Genomic DNA, 26035 nt, shown 5'->3' with positions numbered 1-26035 from the left:
GGAAGGATAAGGCTCTTTGGATACTCAGGGAGCAGCTAACTCAAGGGGAGGGCTGTGAGGCAGGAAAACATCACACTCCCCAAGGGATGCCTCGAGTGCGGAGTCCCAGAGCAGGTTTTATTTCCCTTGTTTGAATGGAGGCTAATCCTGAGCATTGGCTCTGTTTCCTATTATTTGTGAGTCTGAGCCTGTTGATAAAGGATGAGCTCCCTTCCTGGTGGAAGATGATTCTTCTTCTAAACTCCTTGCTGCTGTCAAATCCTCCTTAGCTTATGGAGAAATTAGATTGAGCCTGTTCTTAAAAAAAAAATAAATTAAAAAATAGATGTTTCAGGGGATGACAATGGAGCAGTAATGTATTATGTTGTGTTTAAATCTGATTTTATTTGTAACAAATGGACTCGCTTTCTGCCGTCTACTGGCAAGAAGAACCGGTTGGATTAAGTGCTGATCTGGCCGTTTCATCTTAAAGTTGGTTGTCTCCTCTCAAAGGGACTGTGAAGGGAGAAATAGTAAGCAGTCTTATCTGACTTCAGCGTTGAGTACACAAAACTGCAGCCGCAGAGCCATGCACCAGCAGCCAAGCATGGAAAAGCCTGGTCATGATGACTAGTTAATAAGTAATCTGCATTTAATTATTATTTTTCTAATCTAACACTAGCAAGTGGTGTGTGAAGGTAACTGGGGGAATATTGCTCAGAAGTTAGTCATCACATCAGAAAGAGAAACCTACCTCTCTGCCCATCGAAAGCAGGCAGTCTTGCTAAAAAAGCCTAAGCACAGATGCAAGAAGACCTCGTTGCAGCTGGGCCAATGGTACCTGGCCATGCAGTGGCTGCACTACCTGCTCCTTGGGAGCTGGGGTTAGACGTGTCATGGCACACAGCATTTCTCCCTTTCTCTGGAATTTTAAGATGGTGTTTTTATAGAGATTCGCATTTATCATCCTTTCCAACAGACGCTGCCTTTGGGAAAAACATGGGTCTTCTGGGAATGCCGCTGGGTGTGTCAGCAGAGAGCTGTGGAAACGATGAACTTTTTCTTCTCCAGGCTGCTTCTAAAGATCATACAGAAGATGATGTTGGGATTTTTTTTTCCCCATTGTTTTCTATCATTTGTTCTGACTGGAGGTGTCTGCATGCTGCCTTTCTTCCACCAAAATATACTGCCTGCAGACCCCAAAGAGCTGCTGGTGGGCTCAAGCAGTCCTTAATGTCCTCCAGGGTGTCCATTGCCTGGCCCAGACCATGCCAGCCCAAGGTTGCTCATGTCAGGCCCCTCTTGCTCCTCCATCCCAAAGCAATCTGCTGGCAAATGGTAGTCCCTGTGCTGAATTTGGGTCTGGAGGGAAAGCCTCACTCCTGCCCGTCTTCTGTCTTCATGGGAACAAATCTCCACCACATGCATAGACTCTGAACATTTCTCCCCTAAGGGACCACGCTGCGCCATGCTGAAGTTGGTGGGGCTGTTTTCTGGAGGGCATGCCTTGTCTTTGCATGGCCAAGTTGCTTGCAGCACCGAAGGAGGAGGAGTTGCTTGCAGGCTTCCAGCAAAGCCTTTTCATGTACAACACATGTAAGCCTTACCCTGTGCCCCTATCCATTAGTAGAAAGCTGCAGAAATGCAACCAATGTCTTCCAGCTGTTGTGTTGTCAGGCTCCTTGCTCCATGGACAGTATAAACCAACTCACTTTTATTTTCTGGGGCTGGCAGGAAATCTTTACTGCCTTCCCATCCCCGGTGCAGCAGTTGCAGATCCTGTGTTCTTGCTCCCATGCAGTTTTGCTCTTGGGGAAAAACAAAGCAGCTGCCTGTGGTTGCTTTGATGGTACCTTCCTCGAGCCACCTGGGAGTGTGGCTGATGGCACTTGGTGTCATTTCAGAAGTGATGCCTTAAGCACCCTGACACCCAGCTGGTCACCATGTTCAGGGAAGTTGCCCCGCAGAGCCTGTGCCTGACTGTTAGGTAAAAAAAAAATAGTGTTTAAGATCGTGTGTAGTGCAGTATTCTAAATGTGTATGACTGGTGATTTTGGGGCTGCTGACAGCCAAGAGAAGCGAGTAAAAGATATTTAATGCCTAAATCAAGTGTTATTTTGGGGAGTGCTTGTACAGAGCCAACATGTTTGGGCCAAAAACCTGACCTGTATCCTGGAGAGGGTGATGGAGCCTGTGCATGAGCATCCTCTCACCCAATGGGTCTCACTGACCCCTTGGGGACACCCAGGGCTCTTTTCCCCACATTTGAAGAGGTCCCAGGGAGGGGCTGTGGCACGGTGCCACCTTGGGCACATCACGTGCCTGCCACGCTCGGGTCACATTCCTGTCCCTGCAGCAGTTCATGGGACACTTACTGCTTACAGTAACCACATCTCTGCTTCCCCCACTGATGTCTCAGGGGGGTGACTAATGCATGATAACACTTGGACCCCCCGCAGTGCTTTCCAATTTAAATGCTATTTTAAGAAAAAATCATTAATTTAAAAAGTCCGTTTCCATAACAGCTTCCGTGCGGGTCTTGCACTGTGCTTGGTGGGCACATGTAAACTTGGTGATGCTTTCTGCTCCTGGGGCAAAAGAGTTTTTACTCCTTTAGTTTGGCTAAAGATGGGGAAGAAACAAGTCCCTCCCCAGCTCAGCTGGCTCCTCTGGAGCGCATCGGGGTCACAGCTGGACCGCGGGGGGCTGCATATTTGTGCGTGGGAGATTGAGCAGGGCTGGAGGACCATGAAGGTTGTGGTGATGGGCACGGGCAGGGGTGGCTGTGCATCTGCAGGTGGTCTTTGGGGTTGCCTGTTCTTTCTGGCTTGGTTTGCTTTCTTCCAGATGCTGGTTTCCATCATTAAAGGATGGGAAATGGGATTCTGCACTTCAGAGCCGGGATGCAAATTCAGCCTCCCCTGGATGCCTTTTAAGTAGAGGCGCTTCTGCGCTGCTTTGAACTGGGATTTGAATATCAAACCATCTCCTTTGCTGTGTGCTAGTCTGGTGGAGTTGTCTCGGAGCTGCTCCGAGGTTAATAAATGCTTTGGAGGGTGCTGGCAAGGCACAGCCCAGGTCACGCCTCAGCAGGGAGCACGGCTGGGTACTGAGGGATGGAGACACAATGGGTGTACCCAGCTCTCCAGGGAAGCTTGTGCTGGGCGAGGGAGGAGGATGGAAAGAAGTTGGAGTGTAATCCCAAAAGCACCTGCTGGAGGATTAAGTCTGTTGTGAGCCCTGCTAATCCTGGCTGGGCAGTCAGGGCTTCCAGGGGATGCCTGTGTCCACCCACCTTTCATGTATTTCTGTGTCAGAGGGAGCGAGTCGTGCCCAGGCTGAAAAAAAAGTGTGTTGCTGTTACCACTCCCCCTTTGGCTGCGACCTTAGTGGCCATGTGTCCTTCTTGCATCCCATCCCCACCTGGCTTTGGTGCTGTCCCTATCTCCCATCACCTCTGCCGACTCTCCTGTGTTTTCCCCAGCCTGTAATGTGTGTGTTGAGCCGCCTCAGCTCAGATCACCAGGGACAAAGCACAGGAAGTAGGTGGTTCTGTGGCCATCAGTAGGTTTCAGAGTTAATGTGCTGCATGGCAGGGAGCAATCCGTGTCTTCCAAAGCTGCTGCTTAGAGTGATTATACAGGTTTCAATTACGTGGCCCTCCCAGCTGCTTTACTTGATGCTGTTTTCTTGTTTACTTGGAGCAGCAGAAGGAACAGGAGAATCCGTCTCCTGCAGCTCTATCCGTTTTAACCCCTGCGGCGTGCTTTGCTCCTGCTGCCTCCGACCTGCTCGGCCTCCAACAAGAGATGAGAGTGGCTCATTTAGCCTGCTTTGCTAAATACCAGTTGTTTTGGGAACTGGACCCAGGCAATCAAGCGGAAAGGCGGGTTTGAGGATGCTAAATCTGCCTGTCCTTAGGACCATCTGAATCCCAAATCCTCTGCCTGCAGAGAGGGTGGTGAATCTGTGGGTTGGGTGGTAATGTAACGTTGCTGGAGAGGAGGTGGTTATGGCACAGGTGTGAGATCTAAATGCTTCTTGGTGCCCTTTTTAAAAAAAAACCACTAATGCTCTTTTAAATGTATTTTCCTTGCTTAACAAGAGGGTTTATTACTTCCCTCCTAGTACAGGAAACCAGTGTAAGCACTTTGGAGGAGCAAACAAATGCTGGTCTGCAGCTGTAATTATATTCGAGCCCAGCTTTAAGCTGGAAACAGATAAGGGGAAAATCAACATGCATTTGCTTTGCAAATTGCTGGAGTGGTTTCAGATGTTTCCATCTTCCCCCAACTGTCCCTGTGAAATTGCCTATGTGAGGATTTAACCCTTCTTCTGTCCCAGAGCCAAACCAGCTGGGGTTTGCCCAGAGGATGTCAGGACCCGCGGCAGCAGAAAGCAGAAGGATTCTGGTTGCTTGGGGACCACCACATCCACGGTGTCTGTAATAACCAGTCCCGTGCTGTTGTGAGGTGTGGGTGATGTTCCCGATGGGGACGCGTGTGCCAGCGTGGTTCCTTGGGTGCTCACTGGTGTTCAGCATCCCTTGGGGGGGCTGTCTCCTGCATCCCTGAGCTGTGATTTGCCTTTACTGAAGTGATTCCCCCTGTTGAAACAGTGACCCCTTGGCGTTCGCCCATCCTGGAGCCACCATCCTGAGTCTGCTGGTGCCACACAGGAAAACAAGAGGGTACTTAGCAAACTATAGTCGGGGGCCTGTTTGCTTGATTTCTGTGTTTTTAAAAAGGGGATGCCTGTTTCATAATACAAAGCACCTTTCTGTAGCCATTTGAGGGACTTGGGGTTGCTGCTGAGGCTGTTGAGGTCCACAGGCTCTGGCAGAGGTTGGGGGAGCCCTGGTGAGCGGGATGGTGGTTCTGTCAGTCAGATCCTGTCCTCTGATAATTGCCACTTAAACCCTTCCTTTCCTGGGCTGCATTGTGGGTTTTCTCCTATTGTACCTTGCTTTCCACTTTGAGCAGATGTTAATGTGATTTGCTACCTGAAGACAGGAGCTGCTCTGTCACTTTTTTCCTGCTAGAAAACAGTGACTGCTGCAGTTCCTTTTCCCCACTTCTTCAAAACCATTTGTAGAAAATCTCAACTTTTAGGTCAATAAATGACACCGAAGGAGGAGGTTTCTGCACTGGCACAGGAAGGCAGAGGCATGGTGAGAAAAGCGAGAACATCCCAAGCTGAGCGATGGTCCTGTAGTGCTGTCAACTGGCCCTTTGCTGGGTCTCACCTCAGCCCATCTCCTCCCGAGGCTGGTGTCTTGTGTCCCATCCCAAAACGCTCTGGTTGGCCCATACCCACCCATCCGTGCTCCTCCGGGGCCGGGGAGGCAAGCTGCACAGACCGTGCTGGATTAGTTACCTTGATTAAAGGCATCTGTTCATCTCAGCCCCTGGGATGCTTTAAACTGCTTATGTTGGTGCCTGAACATCTTGAGGGGTTGCCTGGAAAATAAGGCTGTTGGCCAGTCCAGGCTGTGCAAGCCTTGTTGAACAGGGGTAGGGTGCTTCGTTTAATTAATGGGATTCCTCTTCTGTTGAGCATGGTGGCCTGATTTCAACAGCTGTCGCTAGAAAGGAGCTGGGAAGATTTTAGGGTGGCTTCTCAACCCTGCACAGTCCCCTGGGTCACCTGTCCTCTACCTCCTGCCTTGACTTTCTTGTTTGGTTTTCACCACCATCCTTCAGGCCCTTCTGAAAATGGACTGCCAGGGGCTGGTTGTCCGGCTCATCCAGGACTTCGTGCTGCTGACCACGGCTGTGGAGGTGGCCCAGCGCTGGAGGGAGCTCGCCGAGAAGCTCGCCAAAGTCTCCAAGCAGCAGATGGATGCCTACGAGGCCCCGCACCGGGACAAGATGGGGACGGTGGACAGCGAGGTGGGAGTGGACAGGTCTTGGTCTCTGTGGGTCCTCTAGGGTCACAGATACCTCCAGAGCATGTTCTTCTGGGGCACCCTTGGGGGATAAAAGGGATTTGGGTGTGCTGGGGAAATTTGGGGGTGTTTTTTCCCAGGAATGTGCTTATTCTGGGATGGGGGTGTGTTGGGGATGGCATCACTTGCTCACCGGCCATCCAGCCTGGCTCAGCTCTGATCCCCCCTGCCCCCTCGCTGCAGGCCATGTGGAAGCCAGCGTACGACTTCCTTCTCACCTGGAGCAGCCAGATGGGCGACAGCTACCGTGATGTGATCCAGGAGCTGCACACTGGCCTGGACAAAATGAAGAACCCCATCACCAAACGCTGGAAGCATCTCACCGGCACCCTGATCCTCGTCAACTCCTTGGACATCCTGCGGGCAGCTGCCTTCAGCCCACAAGACCATGAGGATTTTGCCATCTAGCTCCTGCCGTGATGTTTTTGTCCACATCTCGTTTGCTGGGTTTTTTTCTGTGCTTTTTTTCCCCTCTTTTTTTTAAGCAGTTGACTTTAAAAAGAAGTGGAGGTTGCTCTCCCTGGGTTTTAAGAGGCCAAAGTTTGCAAGTTCTCCACCAGGACTGGAAATCAGCAAGAGACATCCCTCCTTGATGGGAAGGCGTTCAGAAGGGGATGGCTTTTCATACAGCATTGATACCAGTTAAACTATTTCTTACTAAAAAACTTTAAAGGGGGCAAGAGGGTGGGGAGGGATCACAAAAGAGATCACATTTTCTAGGCATTTGCAAATAAAAGTCTAATTTTTGTAATGAGCAGTAAAGGTTGTAAGCACTTTGGGGGGAAGCTGTGACTGTTTTTTATGTTGTAGAAACCGCTTTTAAATTATCATTTTTGAGATGAACTTAAGTCATGTAAATACGTATTTTAAGAGGAAGCACAGTAAATGCCCTCCCCCACCACCACGGTCAGGCTTTGACAGACTCCCAGACGTGACTGTAAAGCACCGTATGAACTCGGGATGTCCTCAGCCCAACAAGCATCTTACACCAAAAAGGAGGGTGTTTTTTTTTTTTTAATTCACAGGCCCTGTGACCCGTTTAGTTGATTTTTGTTTTATTTTCGTGTCTCTGCAAACATGCATTTTCTCATTTGCGGACAGGGAGGTGCTCGTTGCCTGTTTTCAGATGCGTGGGTACCATTTTTTAACCAGGAGAAGTGGCTGCTGCCCCTCGTGCTTCATCCCACCAAGGTGCTGCAGGACATCTCTGGAAGAAGCTGGAGGTTTGGGGTTCAGCAGAGACCTCCTTGGGAGATGGACCAGGAGGGTGGTGAGAGTGGCTCACCCTGCTGCGGCAGCAAACTCCAGATGCTCCTGCTCTGGGGAGGAGGCCAGACAAGGGGAGGGAATTGTTGCCATCCATATCCCTTTACACACCAAAAGAAAAAGAAGGAAAAGAGAAAATGTTTCTCTTAATTTGAAATCCAAGCTCGCTGGAGGTGTTCCAGATGCGCTACGCAACTCAACGCTCATTGCCATTGATTTCAGAGGGCTTTGAGTGGGACTCTTCAAGGCTCCTAAGTCCAGTTTAACTTGTAAATAGTCTTTGCTATAAACCTGGTGCCAACAAGCTAAATATTTGCATCACCATGTGCCCTGTTTTTTTTCGCCCCATTTGTTTTATAACCAAGTCTTTTGAATGATCGCCCCTCCTCTTTCCACTCCCCAGCTTTCAAATATTTTACATGGGAGGGAAATATTTTTGCACAAAAATTTTAAGTGCAAAGTCTTCTCGTAGTGAAATGCTGCTACAATGGAAAGGTTAGTTGTTAAAGGATGCTTTTCTTTCAGGTTAATCCCCCCAAAAGAAAACAAAGAATGGGAAAGGCATCCGACAGATCGTGCTGGCATGACGGCCTCAGGAGGGAACAGTCTCCTTTCCTCTTCCCAAAATCATATCCGCAGAAACAATTACTCTCAACGGACCCCACAAGAAGTAAAAAGCACCTTAAATTTCTCCTCAGGGGCTTTAAGGAGTTTCCTATGCAATTTAACATAGCACAGAGAGAAGGTCTGTCAGCAGCCAAGACCACTATCTGTCCCCTTTCTCTTTCCCTAAGGCACCCTAAAAGCACATTTTTACCTGCACGAGCAGAAATCTCCATTGCAGTAAGGAATACCTCCCGCCAGAGTGTGCGTGCAGGCAGAGGGATGGTTTTCTCCTGGGGTTTTACCCAAATCTCAGCTTTCTCCTGGCAAGGTCTGGAGCTCTGCAGAACGGCTGCTCTGGGGACCCCCCAAGCTTCCTGTGTTTCAGGGATGTCCCTGAATAATTTCAGCTTTTTTTTTTTTTTAAACTCCCCCCGCCTTGTTTTTTCTATCTACCTCAGGTACTCCATATACCCATCTTAACATTTCAGCAGCAGCCTAAAACATGCCGTGCTCAGCTCATCGATGGCATGCACCCTCCCCGGGACCCACGGGAGCACAGCCGGCACGTTTCGGGGCCAGTGGGGTGACTGCTGCATTCATTTGTCCTTGTCCTCAGTCCAAAATTTAGTCCCTCCTCACGTGCCAGGACTGGGCATACATCCTTTGGATGCCTTTTGTCTGCTAAATGTCAAGCTCTTCTTCAAAACTACTGCCTGGGCTTTGCGTTACCACCCTTTGTGCAGTAACTGGTTATTGTACTTAACATTTAATGTTCCTGTTTGTTGTTTTTTTTTTTCTTTTTTAAAGAAAAACGTTTTTGGAAAAAAAAGAATTATGATTAAAGCTGTTACTATTCCAGTGCTCCCGAGTAGATGTCATCTACTGTTGTCTCTTCATCTCAAAGCAGCTTTGATGTGTGGGATTAATTTAGTGGGTTTTCCACCATGGGAATGATGTGTTTCTTGCAGCACGTTTCCACACCTAGAACCAGCAGTCCTCTGGGGCTGATCTCAATCCAATCCTCCTCCTCCACGCCTTACCACCCTGTACTCTCTGGGGGAAAGTCACTGGAAACGATCTGGCCTCTAAAGATGCTGCTTGTGTTCAAGCACTGGATAAGAAACTTTCTGAAGCGAGAAAATACTCTGTTTTGGCACAGAGGTGCTTTTCTGGTTGTTTTCTGAATGGAGAAAACATCCTTGTATTTAGCTAAGGCAGTTGTGGTGCTCCTGGTAGGAATGGAGTTCAGATTTCAAGCCATGAAAGTAAAATATTAGGTATCTGGCTGTGGCTTCAGTTTGGCAAGGGTGAAGAAGAGACAATGGTTTGATTTCATCCTTGGCAAATGCATCTTGTGGTCCCTCATGGTGAGGCACACCTGGGCTGCTGAGCCAGGACCGCCATGTCTCGCAGGTCGTGAGGAGGATGTCACACACAAGGATGTGCTTGGAGCTTGCTTGGCACCCGTTGCTCCGTCCGTCCGTGCCTGGGTGGGTGTGACTGTGTCCTCTCCTGAAAGCCTCGGTCCCTCCTCGCGAGGAGGAATGAGCTTGCAGGAGAACGTCCGCTGGTGGCTGATGAGTGCACAGACCCTGCAGCTACCAGGCCATCTGACTCATGGAAAGAGGCTGGAAGTTTCCTTCTCAGCATAATGTGACTTGATTTTCAAAGCAAAACCAAGGTCTAGCCTAGAAGATGAAGAGAGCAGGGAAAAAAAGTAACTTTTTTGTGGAACTTATGAGCTAAGGAAGGTACTGAACATCCCTTTGCATTGTCAAAGGGAATGAGCAAACAAGTTCCTCCCAGACTTCCAGGGATGATGCACCAGGAGCCAGCTGTTGGCTCTGCTCCTTTTGTCTCCTGATCTCAGCTATCCCTGATTTCCCAAGCAGATATTTTCCCATCTAACCCATTTAATTTTTCAGCCCTGCCTTCAGGAGGGTGTTGGCCTCCAGAGCAGGGTGAGGGACGTGCTGCCAGCATGCTTCTCCCAGGCTCACTCAGCCCTTGCTGCATTGTCCTGCCTTGATTCAGCACCCAGACCCATCACTGTCACGGGATTTGGGCTGCGGTTCAGACACCACCCAGGCTCTTGCAGCTTCAGTTAATTCACAGAATCACAGAATCATCTCGGCTGGAAAAGACCTTAAAGATCCTCCAGTCCAACCATGAACCTCACACTGACCGTTCCCAACTCCACCAGATCCCTCAGCGCTGGGTCAACCCGACTCTTCAACCCCTCCAGGGATGGGGACTCCCCCCCTGCCCTGGGCAGCCCATTCCAACGCCCAACAACCCCTTCTGCAAAGAAATCCTTCCTAAGAGCCAGTCTGACCCTGCCCTGGCACAGCTTGAGGCCATTCCCTCTTGTCCTGGCGCTTGTTCCTTGGCTCAAGAGACTCATCCCCCCTCTCTGCACCCTCCTTTCAGGGAGTTGTAGAGGGCCATGAGGTCTCCCCTCAGCCTCCTCTTCTCCAGACTAAACCCCCCCAGTTCCCTCAGCCGCTCCCCATCAGACCTGTGCTCCAGACCCTGCACCAGCTCCGTTGCCCTTCTCTGGACACGCTCGAGTCATTCATGACCCCAGTTGAGGCTCCCTGGAGAGAGCAGGGTGGTAGGGTGAGCACTGCTGCAGCCCGAAGGTTTGGCCACAGCTATTGGAGAGCGGCTGTGTCATGGCTGGCATTTGGACTTTACAACTGTGCGTTTGGGGCAAAGTTGGAAGCAGGAGGATGATGCAGTTGAGCCACTATTTTACTCACTGCTGCTGATTCTCAGCCCTCTGTTTCCTACAGATGCTTTCCTAGAACAGCTTGTTGCTCACTTTGTGCAGATACACCTGCCTTGAGATGTGCATGAACTGAGAAGAAAAATGAGAATAATTACCCCAGATTAGATTACACGTGTGGATCTGCTGGTTCAATAATGATGCCTTGGCATGCTTCCTTCCATGGATGGCTGTGTATCCTATTGCCTGCCTTTCTTTTCCCTCGTTTCCAATAACTAGCAAGTTTCCACTGGTCAGGTCTCTTAACTCAGCTGCCCTGTCCTTACTTGTTTCCTTTCCTCTGTGAAATTGGTCAGTGCCAGTAACCCGTGAGTGTGGCTGTGGTTGATGTTGGGAGCTTCACAATGTAACGTGGTGTGAAAACCCACCCTCCAGCATGGGTATGCCTGGTGAGAAAGCAAAAGGTGTGTGAAATGATGTCCCACTGGTGGTCTGCTGTGGTGTTTTCTGAATTATTTACATAGAGGTTTGGTTTCTGCTGGGGTTATCGGTCCCCTCCTGGTGGCCCTGGCACTGTGGGTTCCTCCCCGGGGTGATGCCCCACCACAGATGCCTCACTCTGTGCTGACTCACTCCTACACAGTCTAGGCAAGAAGGGCACCAGCCATCTGCTTTGAGCAGTTCCCCATTAGCTGCTTCACTGCGGACTGACTCCCTCTAATATTTCAACTTCAAGGAAAGGATTTAGCTTTTTTTCCTCGGGCCAATCAAGGGAACGAACTGCTTTAGTGCAGGTCACCTTGGAAATGCATTCGCACCATTTTTTTCCCTACTTCAGCCATCAAAATTGAATGATCATCTTGCATCAGCTTAGCTCAACACTAAATGGCTGAAGAAAATATGTCAGAAGGGGCAGGGAAAGAAAAGTCACCTCTGGGTTATCAGTGCCTTTACAGAAAAGCTGCTGTATCTATGATTTTTGACTTGTCCTCGCCAGCTCTCAGTGTCCGGATGCCCAGCGCAGTTTGTGATGAAAACTAGTCTATGATTAAAGACCCTGGAGGTCTCTGGGCATCTGTTTTCACCCCTAGAAATCCCTGCTGAAAATCAATTGCTTTGCTTCCTTCTCAGCTCTTAATTAAATGCTCATTGTGGATTATCTGCTGTCAGGACACCCCTATCTTGCAAGGTGAGGAGCTGGTCATGACTGCTTAGAGGAGAGGAGTTGGCTGAAAGGTTGCTCCTAGGTCTTCCTCTTGTTGGCAGGTTTCTTTTGCCACAAAACCCCATCCTTCCCAGGGCTGTCCCCTGTGCCCACCCTCCTCTGATGGCCGTATCCCCCACGCCAGGTGGAGGCACGATGGTTTGCTCTGTGGAAAACCGTGGTAGAAAACACCATCTGCAAGGATTGTGATGCATCGCTTGGACTTCTGCCCTGGGTGCTGGGCTTCCCCAGCATCCCGGGCACATCTGGCTCAGTCCTCTTCCAGGTTTGAGTTTGTTTCCTCATCTGCTGGACCCTTATAACCTTTTCATCTTAATAACCCAAACCAGCTTGATCAGGCCTGAGCCTTCATAAAATGTGGGCTTGGGTGACTGTAAAGTAACCAGAGATGGTGGTGATCATCCCTGGCAATGTAACCCCCAACATGCATCTGCGGCCTGACCCGCTCATGCCTCCCATCGAAATCCCTCTTTTTTGGGTAACAGGCTTTACATGAAGCATCTCCTGGGGCTCGCCTCTTCTCAACTCAGGAGGCTTGATCCATCAGTGAAATTCAGGGACTACCAAGCAACAAATGACACACCTGGGCTTTTTTATTTTAATGGGGGGGGGGGGGGGGGGAAGCAGAATATTAAGGCATGTTTTTCCCAAGGGCTGTGTGCAGAGGAACCTAGCCAAAAGAGGAGCAAACTTGTGGGGCAGTCAGTTCTGCAAGGAGTGACTGACTGCTTGATTTGAGTTTGGGGGACCCTCATGTCCTACATGAAAAGGAAGGAGCCTCTGGCTGGGGAGATGAATGTGTTAATTTTTGTTGCTGTTTAATAGACTCGCTCGATGTCAGAAGCACCACTGGTTGTGGTTCCCCCTTCCTTCCCCTGCCCATCACCGAATCCATCCCGCAGCATCCCTCGTGGCATGCTGAAATCATCTCGGACCCACCCCTCCAAGGAGTTCGGACCAACCATTTGTGGCCAAAACTCAAAGGACAGCCCCACTGTCTCTTCAGTAGCCTCTGGAAGATAATGAACCTTGGGTTCCTGCCCTGCTTTGATTAACCCCCCACTGAACGTTAATTAAAGCTTCCAGCAGATGCTTTGCAAAGTCTTGTCAGGCACAAAGAGAGTCGCTGGGATGCAGTCTGGTCCCTCACTGGGAGAGACTGATGAGCCAGAGAGGGATGCTTGGTAACAGATGCAGCTTGCTTGGATCTGCCCCAGCGAAGGGAGGACCATGTCCCCCCCTAGATAATCTAGGCTGGTAGCATTTCAAGGAAGACATTTGCTCCATTTGTTCAGGCTGGCTTTTGAAGACGGGTCACGCGATTAGATAAGCCAGCCAATATCTGGCTGGGGAGGATTTAGGATTTGCTGATGCCTGAATAGCCTGTGCTGATGACTTGCTTTTATCATCCTAAGCAATCAGATCTGGCATATGAAACCCTTCACCCATCCTTAATAGAAAGGGAATTGATGCTGGGAGCACTTGCTAGTACCTGCCAAAGCAGAATTGCACAACAGCAGCTTCTTTTGTGATGGTTTTAGTCTGGAGAAGAGGAGGCTGAGGGGACACCTCATGGCCCTCTACAACTCCCTGAAAGGAGGGTGCAGAGAGGGGGGATGAGTCTCTTGACCCAAGGAACAAGCACCAGGACAAGAGGGAATGGCCTCAAGCTGTGCCAGGGCAGGGTCAGACTGGCTCTTAGGAAGTATTTCTGTCCAGAAGGGGTTGTTGGGTGTTGGAATGGGCTGCCCAGGGCAGGGGGGGAGTCCCCATCCCCGGAGGGGTTGAAGAGTCGGGTTGACCCAGCGCTGCGGGATCTGGTGGAGTTGGGAACGGTCAGTGTGAGGTTAATGGTTGGACTAGGAGATCTTCAAGGTCTTTTCCAACTGAGATGATTCTGCGATTCTGTGGTTAGTCTGAGACATGACCCCCACCACAGGCAGGACGGGAGATCGCTCTGGGAAAGATGAGCTCAGAGGCAGCACCACTCTCCCAGAAATACCGGCATCCTCATACAGTGAGGAAATGTTTGCGGGTAGAGGTTTCATCTTCTCTTTCCCTTGTAAGCCTGGTTCAATCCCAGCAGCCTGCAGCACCGGCAGCAGCGGGGTTGTGGACCAAGCCCAGCTGCCACATGGGTTTAACCTGGCTCACTGAGCTTAAATGCTAAACCAGAGCAGTTCGCTCCCTCTCTGGGTTCAGCAGGGCACATTCCTCGCCGGGGAGGGGGAGCCTGTCCTGCATTTTGTGCCTGGTTCACTTTGGCAATTGCTTTTCCCCAGGTTTCATCGCACCCACCTATAAATAACTCCTAAAAACACCTCTGTAGGTGATAATTAACTGGAGAGGAGCTGCGTGGCTGCGCCAGCTAAAAGTACCTGGCTTGCTTGTGTCAGCTCCCTGCCATCCTCCGGGCAGCGCTGGGGACGGGAGCTGGCTGACGTGCGGCATGTCACGGGGTGGGACATCTCCAGTGCCAAGCGCCAGGCCCACTGGGATGCTGCCTGGGTGTCTGCAGGGATGCTGCAGGGACAGCTCTGGAGAACGTGGCAGGGGCCAAGGCATGTCACGGGGCAACCTCAGCCGCTTCCTGCAGGGACCGGCAAGGACCAGTATTACCCCTGCGCCTGTCCCCAGGCTTTCAGGGAGGAGGGCAGAGCGCTGGACCGTCACAGTCATCACACCTACAATCCCGAAGCAACCTTGTTTGTGAATGCGTGTGGTTTTGGGGTGGGGGTTTTTTTGGTTTTTTGGTTTTTAAATGAGGCTGGTGCTGCTCCTGGCAGGTTGGCATCCCTCGTCCACACTCCTATGGGAAGGGGGCACACACGCTGCACTTGCTCATCTCAATCTGTCAGTGCTTTCCCACAGTGGCAAACAAGGCTGAAAGGGGGTTTGGGAGCTCCTCCGTGAAACCCCCAAACTGGAGTCATGGCTGGCTGCCAACAGCAATAAGTATTTACTTCTTAAAAAGCTACCAAAAATCACAGAATCATCTCGGTTGGAAAAGACCTTGAAGCTCCTCCAGTCCAACCATTAACCTCACACTGACCGTTCCCAACTCCACCAGATCCCTCAGCGCTGGGTCAACCCGACTCTTCAACCCCTCCAGGGATGGGGACTCCCCCCCTGCCCTGGGCAGCCCATTCCAACGCCCAACAACCCCTTCTGCAAAGAAATCCTTCCTAAGAGCCAGTCTGACCCTGCCCTGGCGCAGCTTGAGGCCATTCCCTCTTGTCCTGGCGCTTGTTCCTTGGTTCAAGAGACTCATCCCCCCTCTCTGCACCCTCCTTTCAGGGAGTTGTAGAGGGTGATGAGGTCTCCCCTCAGCCTCCTCTTCTCCAGACTAAACCCCCCCAGTTCCCTCAGCCGCTCCTCGTACGACATGCGCTCCAGGCCCTGCACCAGCCTCGTTGCCCTTCTTTGGAGATACCCGACAGATCTTTAAAAAAAAATCAAGTTAAATAATTGCAGGTTTGAGTGTGTGAGCATCCAAGTGAGAGTGCGCAGGGCAAAGCAGCTCCGGGACCCACCTGTGGGTGTCTGGCCCCAGGATCCCTCTGCAGGGGGAGGAGGAGGGAGTGCTCATTTGCAGGTCACTGCCATTTCTTGCTCTGCCCTTGAATAACGACCATATTTAACTTCTCAGCGTGTCTTGCAAAGGGGCAAGCCCCCCTCTGAGTGCTGTGTCTCTATGGGCCAAGGGTCTTCTTGGACCCACACACCTGGGAGGTGGAGGAGCCTGGGAGCTGCCTGGAGCTCCCATGGCAGTGGAAAAACCTCACTGTTTCCCTCAGGGACAGGAGGGCTGGGGTGAGGCTGCAGAAACCCTGTGGCTGCAGAAAAATGTCAGCAATTCCTGTAATTTCCCGTGGTCTGGATGGCGGGAAGCAGAAAGAGATGCCTACAGCATCCTCCCACTGGAGCCAGGGCTGCTGTGTCCCCGAGGACACCCCCATCGCCCAGCCAAGGAGGTTCTCGCCCATGTTTTGCAGCCAGGAGGGTCCAAGGGTCACCAGAAGAGCCAGGAGCAGTACGGGCTTGCACTGCTTTTTTTTCTCCCAGTGTTACTGTTGCAAGCCTGGATATTAAAATCCAGGAAAAATAAAAGAAACACTAAAAAAGTCCCTGAGTGGGAGTGGAAAGTAACAGCTCTGCTCTCCTTTCACAGCTCTGAAGGGGTGCTACGGGAGGACTCAGCGATGCTGAGAAGCTCCTGGAGGCAGGAGGTGTTTGTACCTCCTTTCTCCAAGGGCAGCAAAGGGATTTTGGCTGCTGTCTTTTGGCAGGTGTTTAAAAGCAGAGATTGGAAGGGTTTGCTGGAAAAGCTCAGGCTGCAGTGCCTGGAGCCCTGGGGTGATGCAGGGCCTGTGCAGCTCAGGGACAGGAGCGATGGCTGGTCCTGCCTCAGTTTCCCCTTTTGGGAAGTGACCCAGTTTCAGCTCTGTTGCTTAGAAATACATCGTGGCTGGTGATTTTGCCTTCTCCCAGTAAGGGAAGCAGAGGCTTGGGGCTCTCTGCCCTGCTTAAGGGGCAGCATGGCTCTATATGGAACCAAATTATGGGGCAATAAGAGAGGACGGCATCCCCAGCATAACCCTTCCCTTGAGAAGGGTTGGGAAAGCTGTTGCGGTGATGCTGCAGCCCCTCCAGCTCCCTCCTCTGTACCAAAGCTCCTTGTCCCGTGCAGTTTGGCCCCTAATTCACTCTGCAAATCATCTCTGCGCAGCAGGGTCTGTATTCCTGCAGCACAGGGGGATAAACAGGTTGTTATCAACTTCCCCCGACTCCCCTGGGCTGGCCTGGGGGGGGGATGATGGCCCGGGCCTTGCTCCTGCCGTTAGCGATATCGGAGTGTCCTCTGCTGGGCACAGGGTGTTGTCCAGTCCCGGGCCTGCACGTCCCTGAAGGCCCCTCTCTCCTCATTTCTCCGGTGAGCCAAGGGAAAATAAAGAGCAGGACAAACTAGTCGAGGCTAAGGAGAGCAAGGGATACCTGGCTTCTGCTGCTGATTTGCTTTGGCTGTTAAAGATCTTTCCAAAATTAAATGAAAGCCATGGGATGGGCATTTTGATTCTTCCGCCCTTTCTCACAGCTCATTTTTTTCACCTACACAAAGGTTTGAGTTGGAAAAAAAACAACTCAAACAGCTGCAATCAGGACTTTTTTTCTTTTTTTTTTTTTAATTCTGTTCATCCGATCTGAAATTAAGGGGTTTTTCTCTTGTCCATGCAGAGAAAGTCACAGGGTGGATCCAGAGTCTCTTCACAGCAGTGTACTTCAGAAGGACATTTTGAAGTGTTTTTTTACATCAGACAGCTGCTGGAAGCCAGCCCCATGCTCAGAGGTGACTGAAACCACCGCTGTTGGTGGTGTGACGGCCACTGCGAGGTCTCGCTGGGTCTCATTTCCAGAGGCACAGGCACGCTGCTGTCACCTGGCTCCAGTCGGGACTGTGGGGACAGCCAGAGCTGTCGCTTCAGGAACACGAGGAGCCGTGAGAGCTGCGTTTTAAAAGCAGGTCAGCTCTTATGCACCATGGGGACTCTGCATGTCCCAAAGCAGGGTTTCCTTCTATTTACCAGGGGCAGGAGGAGGGGAGGGAAAGGCAGAGGATGAAAAGCAACAGTCAGCATCGGTCCTGGACGGGTTGCAAGTGGAGTGCATGCCCATGAGAATCAGGCACTGCACGGGGACAGGCTGAGGAGAGGGACCGTCTTCTTGAACTTTCACTAAGTACCCACCTTTTCAAACAGCAGTACAGAATAACAGCACCAGGTACTCAGAAGGACACCTGACGTACCCAAATGCCCCAGGCTGTTCTGAGCCCTGAAAATTAACTGAATCACAGAATCATCTCGGTTGGCAAAGACCTTGAAGATCCTCCAGTCCAACCATGAACCTCACCCTGACCGTTCCCAACTCCACCAGATCCCTCAGCGCTGGGTCAACCCGACTCTTCAACCCCTCCAGGGATGGGGACTCCCCCCCTGCCCTGGGCAGCCCATTCCAATGCCCAACAACCCCTTCTGCAAAGAAATACTTCCTAAGAGCCAGTCTGACCCTGCCCTGGCACAGCTTGAGGCCATTCCCTCTTGTCCTGGCGCTTGTTCCTTGGTTCAAGAGACTCATCCCCCCTCTCTGCACCCTCCTTTCAGGGAGTTGTAGAGGGTGATGAGGTCTCCCCTCAGCCTCCTCTTCTCCAGACTAAACCCCCCCAGTTCCCTCAGCCACTCCCCATCAGACCTGTGCTCCAGACCCTGCACCAGCTCCGTTGCCCTTCTCTGGACACGCTCGAGTCATTCAATGGCCTTTTTGGAGTGAGGGGCCCAAAACTGAACCCACTCATCGAGGGGCGGCCTCACCAGTGTAATGTTAAAGGCCTTTTCGTTCTTTTTCCATACGCAGTAGTGGGGCCTGTGGCAGCATCAGGATGTAACCTCTCAGCATGGACCAAGTCACCAAGCAGTGAGACAGTAATGCTTGAGAAATGGCTTTTGTGCATTGAGGTGGCTTTCACACCATGGGGTACTGAATCTTCCCCTTCTCCAGCTGTCTCTCCATGATGGAGTAAGGGTCCAGCCCTCTATGTCTCAAGTCAGAAAACACAAGAGCCATTATTCTTAGTATCAGGGATTTATTTATAGGACTGGGGTTTGGGTCTTTCCCTGAACATCACTTACAGAGTAAATCAGTTGGGTTTTATAAACTTTGCTCACAAAGGTCTTATCACCTAATAGGTAAGCTCCAGATACAGCACTCTGCCTGATGGGGAACTTGGGTGAAACGGCAGTGGCTCTACAACCACTTCCCTGCTGAAACCTTAATTTTGTTCAGGGTATTGTATACACACACACAAAACCCATTTAACATGTGCATCTAGCTTGGCTTATGTGACACGTGTTGTCAGTGAATAACATTTGCCTCTTCTATAACAACGGCTATACGAGGATTTCAAAGTGCTTGACAAACCTGACTGTCTTACACTGGAGCAAATGATTTTCCTAAAGCCCTTGAAGCAAAGGCTTATGAAATCCCTGTGTATCTCCATTGCATATAGAGGTAAAAAAAAAGTCACCATGAGTACTCTGTACACCAAGACATGGAAGCCAGGAGCCTTGGACTTCACACTAATATCTTCCCAAGTGACTGAAGCACTGCTATACAAATTATTTTAACAACCGATTCTTAATTAAAGGCAAAAATCATGTCAGTGAAACAATTCCTCCCATGGTGCTAGTTTAAAGGAATGCTATTATTTCTTGACTGAAAGTTGGCAATTGTTTTAGTGAAATGTGAGATGTTCTCTGATCCTTCTGGGCTGGAGCAGAGGCCTTATCCCCTACCACCGGTTTCATCTGCTAGTGGGACTTTGATTTGGTTGGCTTTTTTGTTCTTCCCTTCTTACAGCAGAGCCTGCGGCAGCAGAACAAGCAGCACTTCAGAGAAATGAAGAGGGAGAGGAGCACCACAGCGAGGAGGAAGGCGATGACATCCAGGGAGTGGTACTGGATCCAGTTCAGGTCGTGGGCAGCGGGTCGCAGGTGTGGGGCCCCTTTGTGTCTCATTACAAACTCCACCCAGTGCACAGCCAGGTCCAGGGGGTGGATGGGTCTGTCGAGGTGAAGGTCTGAGAGACGCTTGATGTTCTCTTTGTACCTGTCAAGAAAAGTTGTTGGGTGTTTTCAATGACTTGTGCTTCTGAGACTGAGTCCCCAGAAAAAAAAAAAGGATGCAGTGTCAGTTATCTGATGGCCCACTGGGGGCTTCTCTGGTGGTGTTTCCCCACCACCACCACCCCATGAGAGGGATAATGGCAAAGTTACAGGCCCAGAAAAGTGCCGTTTTCAATGAAAAAAAAAAAAAAAAAAAAAAGAAGGAAAACTATTAGAAAAGTATAAATAGAAAAAGCTTAGTTTGAGCTGTCAGCAAAATCTCTGGGGTGAAGGTATCTGGCTGAAATGTGAGACTGGGTGTAGAAAAGCTGTCCAGCTTTTCAAGATCAAGATGCATTATTATTATTATTATTATTAATGTTGTTATTATTACTGCTGTAAGAACAGTGGTTAAGAAACAATGGCTATAAGGTGCCATTTCTCAGAAACAGGATGGGGAAGAAGATGCCAAGGACTGAGAAGCCCTACTGACAACACAGAACGGGAGTGGGGAAGAGGAGGGTATGTCTTAAAGCTCCCCTTTGCTGTGATACCTTAAAACACCTTGGGCACACTGACTGCAATACTGTGATGTCTAGTGTGGTTCCCTGTACTGCCTCAGCGTACGTCTGCATGTTCATCCTGCTCTGTGCTGGAATTGTCCAGCCTTGCTGAGCCAGCGCAGCAGCTGACTGTGCTCATGTAGCTCCTTATGAGCACTAGGGAGGAGGGAAATGACTGAGAAAATTAGTCTGTAAAATAAATGAGTGATAACAGCTATGTTTAGTAAACCCTGCCAGCTGGGAGGCAGTTCCTCCTGATGCACTACAGCCTCTGGACCATACTGAGGCACTGCCACTTGCTGCTGCGCAGACAGCATCTCTGGGCAACCCTCGCGCAAAGAAAATCAGCCAGGCAGCTGAGCCTTTCAACCTTTTGAGGGTCCCCACTGATTCATGTCACCACTGATTTGGGGAACAAAAGCAGTTTGCCACATCTCCCTTCACCAATTGCCTTTTCTACCACATTGTGTCAAAGCCCTCGACATCACTGCCTGGTAAATTTGGTTTTAAGCAGGTGGCACATCTTTTGTCAATTTAATTTCTTCCATTGCACTTATACCCCATCTTCTGTGATACCTGCATCCTCTCCTATCAACCAGTTCTTGTCACCCTGGATTATAACCTTGTTTTTGACACCCTGGATTATAATCCCAGGCAGTGAGAAGGACGGTGCTGCTACAGGGACAGGATGAAGTTAACCCAGGGCAAGCTTCTCCATGAGGTAACTTTGATATAAGAAGGCATATAAGAACAGATTAGTATTCTGCTAAGATGGAAGCTAGAGTGCTGGCGTTACACAACAGTAGAAGGAGAAAGGCTGTGCTTCTATTACTAACTTTTTATCATTAATAACTGCTTTCAGGGCAGTGGATATGTCCTTCGAAGTCATTTCAAGTATATTCAGTGTCAGTCCTGCTCCCCGTGACTCCACTCGCTTGGCGTTGTCCATCTGGTCTCCAAATAAAGGCATTAGTACCATTGGCACCGCATTGCATATGCCCTCGTAAACACCGTGTGAGCCTCCGTGGGTAATAAAGGCACGAGTCTTAGGGTGAGCTGTGGAGGAAAGCAAGACTTGCTTAGCTATTTGATTTCTTTAGTAACACAGCCCTGGGGAAAAACTTGCACAAAAATGGCACTGGTAGGTATAAATTGAGAACTTTGGACTGTCATGTGCATCACTACTTATGGACAGACTTAGGGCTGCAGAGAACAGGACATTACAGGGGATTGAACAAACTTTGAGTTGCAGAGCTCTGTCTTGGTTTGGGGCATCTCTGGAAAGATTTGGATAATCCTCCAAAGCTTCTCAGATTTTAGGATGAAATCAGAGCCAAGGGAGGTTAAAGAGGATGTTACCATTGCTTACTTTTCTACCCTGTCTTCCATTTGCTGGTTTTGCAAATCTCCCACAGCTGAGCCCTGATGTCTAACTAACAAATTCCCTCCTGGCAATAGCATGTACAATTTTACCACTTGAAAAGCTCAACGACCTCTCTGGAAATGCTCACTTGAGGACCTCAAATTTTCTTTTCAGTCCAGTAGACAAAAACGTGACAAAAACCTATGGCTGGGTGTTGAGACTGGCTAGTGAGAGCTAAAGACACCCGTCTGTGACAGTAAGGGTAGTCAAGTGTTGGAACACCTTTCCAAACAGAGTTGTTTCATAGTTCAGCAATTTTGAAGTTGCAATCAGATAAGTTTCTAAAAGACAAGCTCTGGTTCAAACAGCAAAGGCTGTAAGGAAGTTCTGTGACCCACAGTGACACAGGGAGTCAGCACAGATGGTGCTAATGGGGCCATACAGCAGCAGTATCAGATTAAAAGAAACACACTGGTATCACTCAAGGTATCTCAGACCTACCTAGAAGATCATTCTGTGGCAGCCATTTGACAAGCTTTACGTTTTTCGGCAGGTTGGGGGGTGCCTCTCCCGTGTATCGCCACAAAACCTTTCAAAAGGAAACACAATGTCATTTCTCAGCAACCGGCCTCTTGCTGCTCCTCAGTGGGTTTGAAAAGCACAGCTAAAAACATCCATGGTGCACAAAACCTGCTTCCTCGTGCAGAGCCGCTGGAGTGATAGTTTCATCTGGCGTCAGGGAGAAGGAGAAAGAAGGGAGGACCAAGCACACTGAAAGCCGAAGGTAATCATGTACTGTATTTGAAAACAGTCTTGAATTGCTGTGCTGGAAGGGAAGAGGGAGACCATACCGTTTGAGGGACGGATCCCAAGGCATCTGCAATTTCTGTGGCTTTCTTCATAGGAATCTCAGAGACCATGGAGCCCAGCGAGAAGACAACAATGCCATGTTCTCCAGAGGCATTCACAATAGCTTCAAATTCCTGCCAACACAAAGCACATCCTTAGTCAAAGTCCCTTCCACGTCATACGCTGTAATTTCTGTCACGTTCCCACAAAACTGTCTGGAAAGGCAATAAAACAAACAGTCAACACAACAAAATTATGATTAGGAAAATTAGTTACCTATATGAACATGAGTCCCAAAGGAAAAAAATGGGCACAGGTGGATGAACAAAGTTATGAAGGTGCATGAGTGCAGAATTGAAGCCCAAACCAAGATTCAGTATGAACATGAGAAAAAATTTACTTTAAAAACAGTCACGTAGCAAAGCCTGCCTGCTCAAAGACATCAGTTTCTGTGCAGCAAAAAAGATGCTGTACCAATTGAGATCAATTCATCATCACACTTTTCCTGGCAACCAATCCCCAGGTGAATACATTATGGTTTATTTTCACATTTATTGCAAGTCAGATGCTTTAGAGTTGATACTCTTCTTTTCAAACTATGCAGCTGCAAGAGAGAATTAAGATTCTGAAAAGTGTTCTGACAGCAGTGTCTCTAATTTCTAATATCTGGATTTATTTGGTCTGCTTTGAGTATGATAATATTGAACCACTGCCAATTTTTATATGTATTGTTTGTTTGATTTAAATAAAAAGACTAGGAGATCTGTCACTGGAATCCAAGAACAAAAGGGTTCTGAAGAAGCATAAAACCAGCTGAAGGCTGGAGCAAAAATCCTGTGTGACAGGAAAATATTTGGTAAAGCCGGGGAAGGAAAGACAAAGCTGGAGGGAATTGCTGCGGACATCAGAGTTAAATGAGTGGAATAAAATGAACTAAATGTTCCCATAAGTCTGGCAATTGAAATGTTATCTCTAGGGTCTGAGGGGATAACCAAGACTGACCCTCTCAGTTTATGCTCTGTTACGTCTTTGTGTGACTGACCAGAGTGCCATGGCCCTTCTCTTGGACTGGATCCCAAACAGAAGGAGCCACTGAAGGTTTGCTGATAGCTGCACACTGAATAGCAGACCTGGTTCTCCTGGGGGCAAACAAGGTGAAACGTAACTGTCATTTCAGGGCTTGGTTCTGTCTTACCAGGTTTCTCTGAAGACGTGCTCTTCATTCAGGTGTCATAGATGTCTGGCTGGGAACTCAGGGCTCAGCTCTGTACAAACTCACAGACACCTGGTAGCTGCAAAATCCTCCCCAAATTACAAATGTGCTTTTGGTACAAAATTCTTCAGCAGTTTCTGATGCAGTGGAAGAGATACGGCTATTTTGGGGTGCATTTAGCCCTATTTATTTTCTAGTAAGTGGGGCTAGTCACATCAGTTTTACTCTGTTCTTTAAATGTTTTTTTGTGCCAACATCTGACTCCCTGCTCAGAAATGCCACTACCATTATGAAACCATTATTTGCAGTCCTGCTTTGGGAATAGGTAGGTAGCATAAGAAACACATGGACCTGCTCGAGGGGGTCCAGAGGAGGCCACGAAGATGCTCAGGGGGCTGGAGCACCTCCCCATGTGAGGACAGGCTGAGAGTTGGGGGTGTTCAGCTGGAGAAGAGAAGGCTCCAGGGAGACCTTAGAGCAGCCTCCCAGGACTGAAAGGGGCTACAAGAAAGGTGGGGAGGGACTCTTGATCAGGGAGTGTAGGGATATGACAAGGGGTAACAGGTTTAAACTGAAAGAGGGGAGATTTGGATTAGCTATAAGGAAGAAATTCTTCCCTGTGAGGGGGGTGAGGCCCTGGCACAGGTTGCCCAGAGAAGCTGTGGCTGCCCCCTCCCTGGCAGTGTTCAAGGCCAGGTTGGACGGGGCTTTGGGCAGCCTGGGCTAGTGGAAGGTGTCCCTGCCCATGGCAGGGGGGTTGGAACTAGATGATCTTTAAGGTCCCTTCCAACCCAAACCATTCTGTGATTCTATGATTTTATTAAAGTCTTTTTAACCAGCAGCTGCTTGTATCGATGGGTGCTACACACGACCTTTATGAAATACCTGCAGTGGTCACTCACTGAAAAATAAGAGAAAGTGCTAAGAATTAAGAGGATTTCCTAGTGGAAAGTGGCAGATATCCCCTATTTAGGAAGTCTGGCATAGTTCAAGCAAAATACAGTTGCAGTCCAGATCTGGGACAGGGTATTTTACACAAAAGAAGCAGATCTCTTGCTGCTTCACTGAGTGGTGGGAATTTCATTCAGTTCTGCCACTGTCTGAAATTCCTGCAGAAATGGTCCTCTGCTCAAGGGCAGAGGACTAGGACGATTTGGCCTGCTGCATTACCCTAGCTTGCACCAAGTCTTGTAAACCGGTGTACAAAACAAAATTACTGGAAATAGGCAGCCAGAAGATACCTGGGGGAAGAAAATGGAAAAGTCCAGCTTTGTATGCATGCTTGTCTGGGAATCCGGAGTTATCCCACAAAGTAATGTACTCCTCGATGCACAAGGGATGGAAAGGGCAAAGTGCTTTCCTAGCCTTTCCCCTGGTATTATTTGTTACTGCCAGCAGCTCCATCTCCTGGTGAGAGCAAGCAGTGCAGCCGTAGCTAAACTAAGGGAAAAAAAGGTTAACTAACCTGTGATAATGCTTTTTCCTGAGTGCAGCTTATGCCTCCGATCAAGACCATATTAGGCATTAGGGGCCTGGGGTACTCAAACACAAAGTCGTATTTCATGAGCCAAATAGACGTGTGGCTGAACAGCTCAAGCACTGTTGCCTCTTGTTGGAGGAATTCTTTGATCAAACCATCATATGGTGAATAAAGAAAGCTGCAAGCCAGGGAACTGCTCAGGCTAGCTATGAGATTGCCCACACGCTGGAGGAACGTCATGCGGTCCGTGTAGCGAGTGAAGAACCTCGGAATGTAAGAAGGAGGATTTGGACAGAGGGTAGCGTGGAAGTCTAGGCTGCACGGCAGTCCCCGTACGAGGTACACAGAAGGTAGGGAGAGATGTTCAGCCACTATTTGTCCACATGGAAAAAAAGGATCCATAAAGACAGCATCAAATTTGCTTTCTTCAAGGTATTTGATCAGCTCTTTGTTAGACAGAAGACGTTTGCAGGAATCAAAGAACATGGTTGTAATGTTTGCCAATTTTGAGAATTTTTCCAAGAAGGGCTGAGGTGTGAAACTCCTGTAGCCCATCTTTTTAAATTCTGCCTCCACATACTCCCTGGTGTAAGGCACAGAGTATGTTTTTATGGTATAATGCACAGACAAACCTATCCGCAAATTTATCTCTGGCGCAACCACCACGATTTCATGTCCCTTCTGTCTGAGCCGCTCCACAACCGGGCGCATGCTGAGCCAGTGACTGCCATCAATAGGTACAACCAAAAGCTTTCCACCTTCAGAAAAGGTCCACAGGAGCAGGAAAAACACAACCCAATAGGCAAGATAATTCAATCCTGGGTTTGAAGAAGCCATTTCCCTTGTGCTCTCAGCAAAGTTTTAAACAGCCGCAAAACTCTTGCAGGGGGCGAGGAGTGAATCATGGGGTACTTTGCACTTTAATCCTAACTAAGGTTAAGTGTTTAATTTTTAACGGACTGTATGTTTGTGGGCAGAAATGAGGGTAATTTTTAACTGTGGGTAACAGTTGGGTTTATCATTTGTGCACACGGTGAAGGGTTTAAGCAACTGGGTGCTGCAAGGTAAAGATGAATGCTTGAATTAACATTAGAGGATTCAACTGCTTGAGGAAAAGTGTCATGCAATTGGCCATGTGTCGCACTGAAAGGCTGAACACAG

General features: G+C 49.3%; 2 protein-coding genes across 9 annotated transcripts in view; one reads left to right on the top strand and one right to left on the bottom strand.

The window, feature by feature from the left end:
* Positions 1–8666, top strand: part of SH3BP4 (SH3 domain binding protein 4) — a 39357-nt gene extending 30691 nt beyond the window's left edge. For all 4 annotated transcript variants that reach the window (XM_074872495.1, XM_074872492.1, XM_074872493.1 and 1 more), the window contains 2 exons: positions 5682–5870; positions 6110–8666. In XM_074872495.1, the coding sequence (XP_074728596.1) occupies positions 5682–5870; positions 6110–6334 (414 nt within the window). In that variant the 3' untranslated portion in view covers positions 6335–8666. The remainder of the gene's footprint in view (positions 1–5681; positions 5871–6109) is intronic.
* A 9702-nt stretch (positions 8667–18368) lies between these two features.
* LOC141945062 (UDP-glucuronosyltransferase 1A1-like) overlaps positions 18369–26035 on the bottom strand; it is a 36979-nt gene continuing 29312 nt past the window's right edge. For 4 of the 5 annotated variants that reach the window (XM_074872497.1, XM_074872501.1, XM_074872500.1 and 1 more), the window contains exons 2-5: positions 22184–22315; positions 21834–21921; positions 20806–21025; positions 18369–19410 (exon numbers count right to left, since the gene is read on the bottom strand). In XM_074872497.1, the coding sequence (XP_074728598.1) occupies positions 19113–19410; positions 20806–21025; positions 21834–21921; positions 22184–22315 (738 nt within the window). In that variant the 3' untranslated portion in view covers positions 18369–19112. Of the gene's footprint in view, positions 19411–20805; positions 21026–21833; positions 21922–22183; positions 22316–24859; positions 25721–26035 lie in introns of those variants that run through there. The other variant, XM_074872496.1, reaches the window with a different exon arrangement.

Source organism: Strix uralensis, chromosome 6 (assembly GCF_047716275.1).
Source record: "Strix uralensis isolate ZFMK-TIS-50842 chromosome 6, bStrUra1, whole genome shotgun sequence".
Taxonomy (NCBI): domain Eukaryota; kingdom Metazoa; phylum Chordata; class Aves; order Strigiformes; family Strigidae; genus Strix; species Strix uralensis.
Note: the sequence above shows the minus strand (reverse complement) of the source record. Positions and strands in the feature narration are given on the sequence as shown.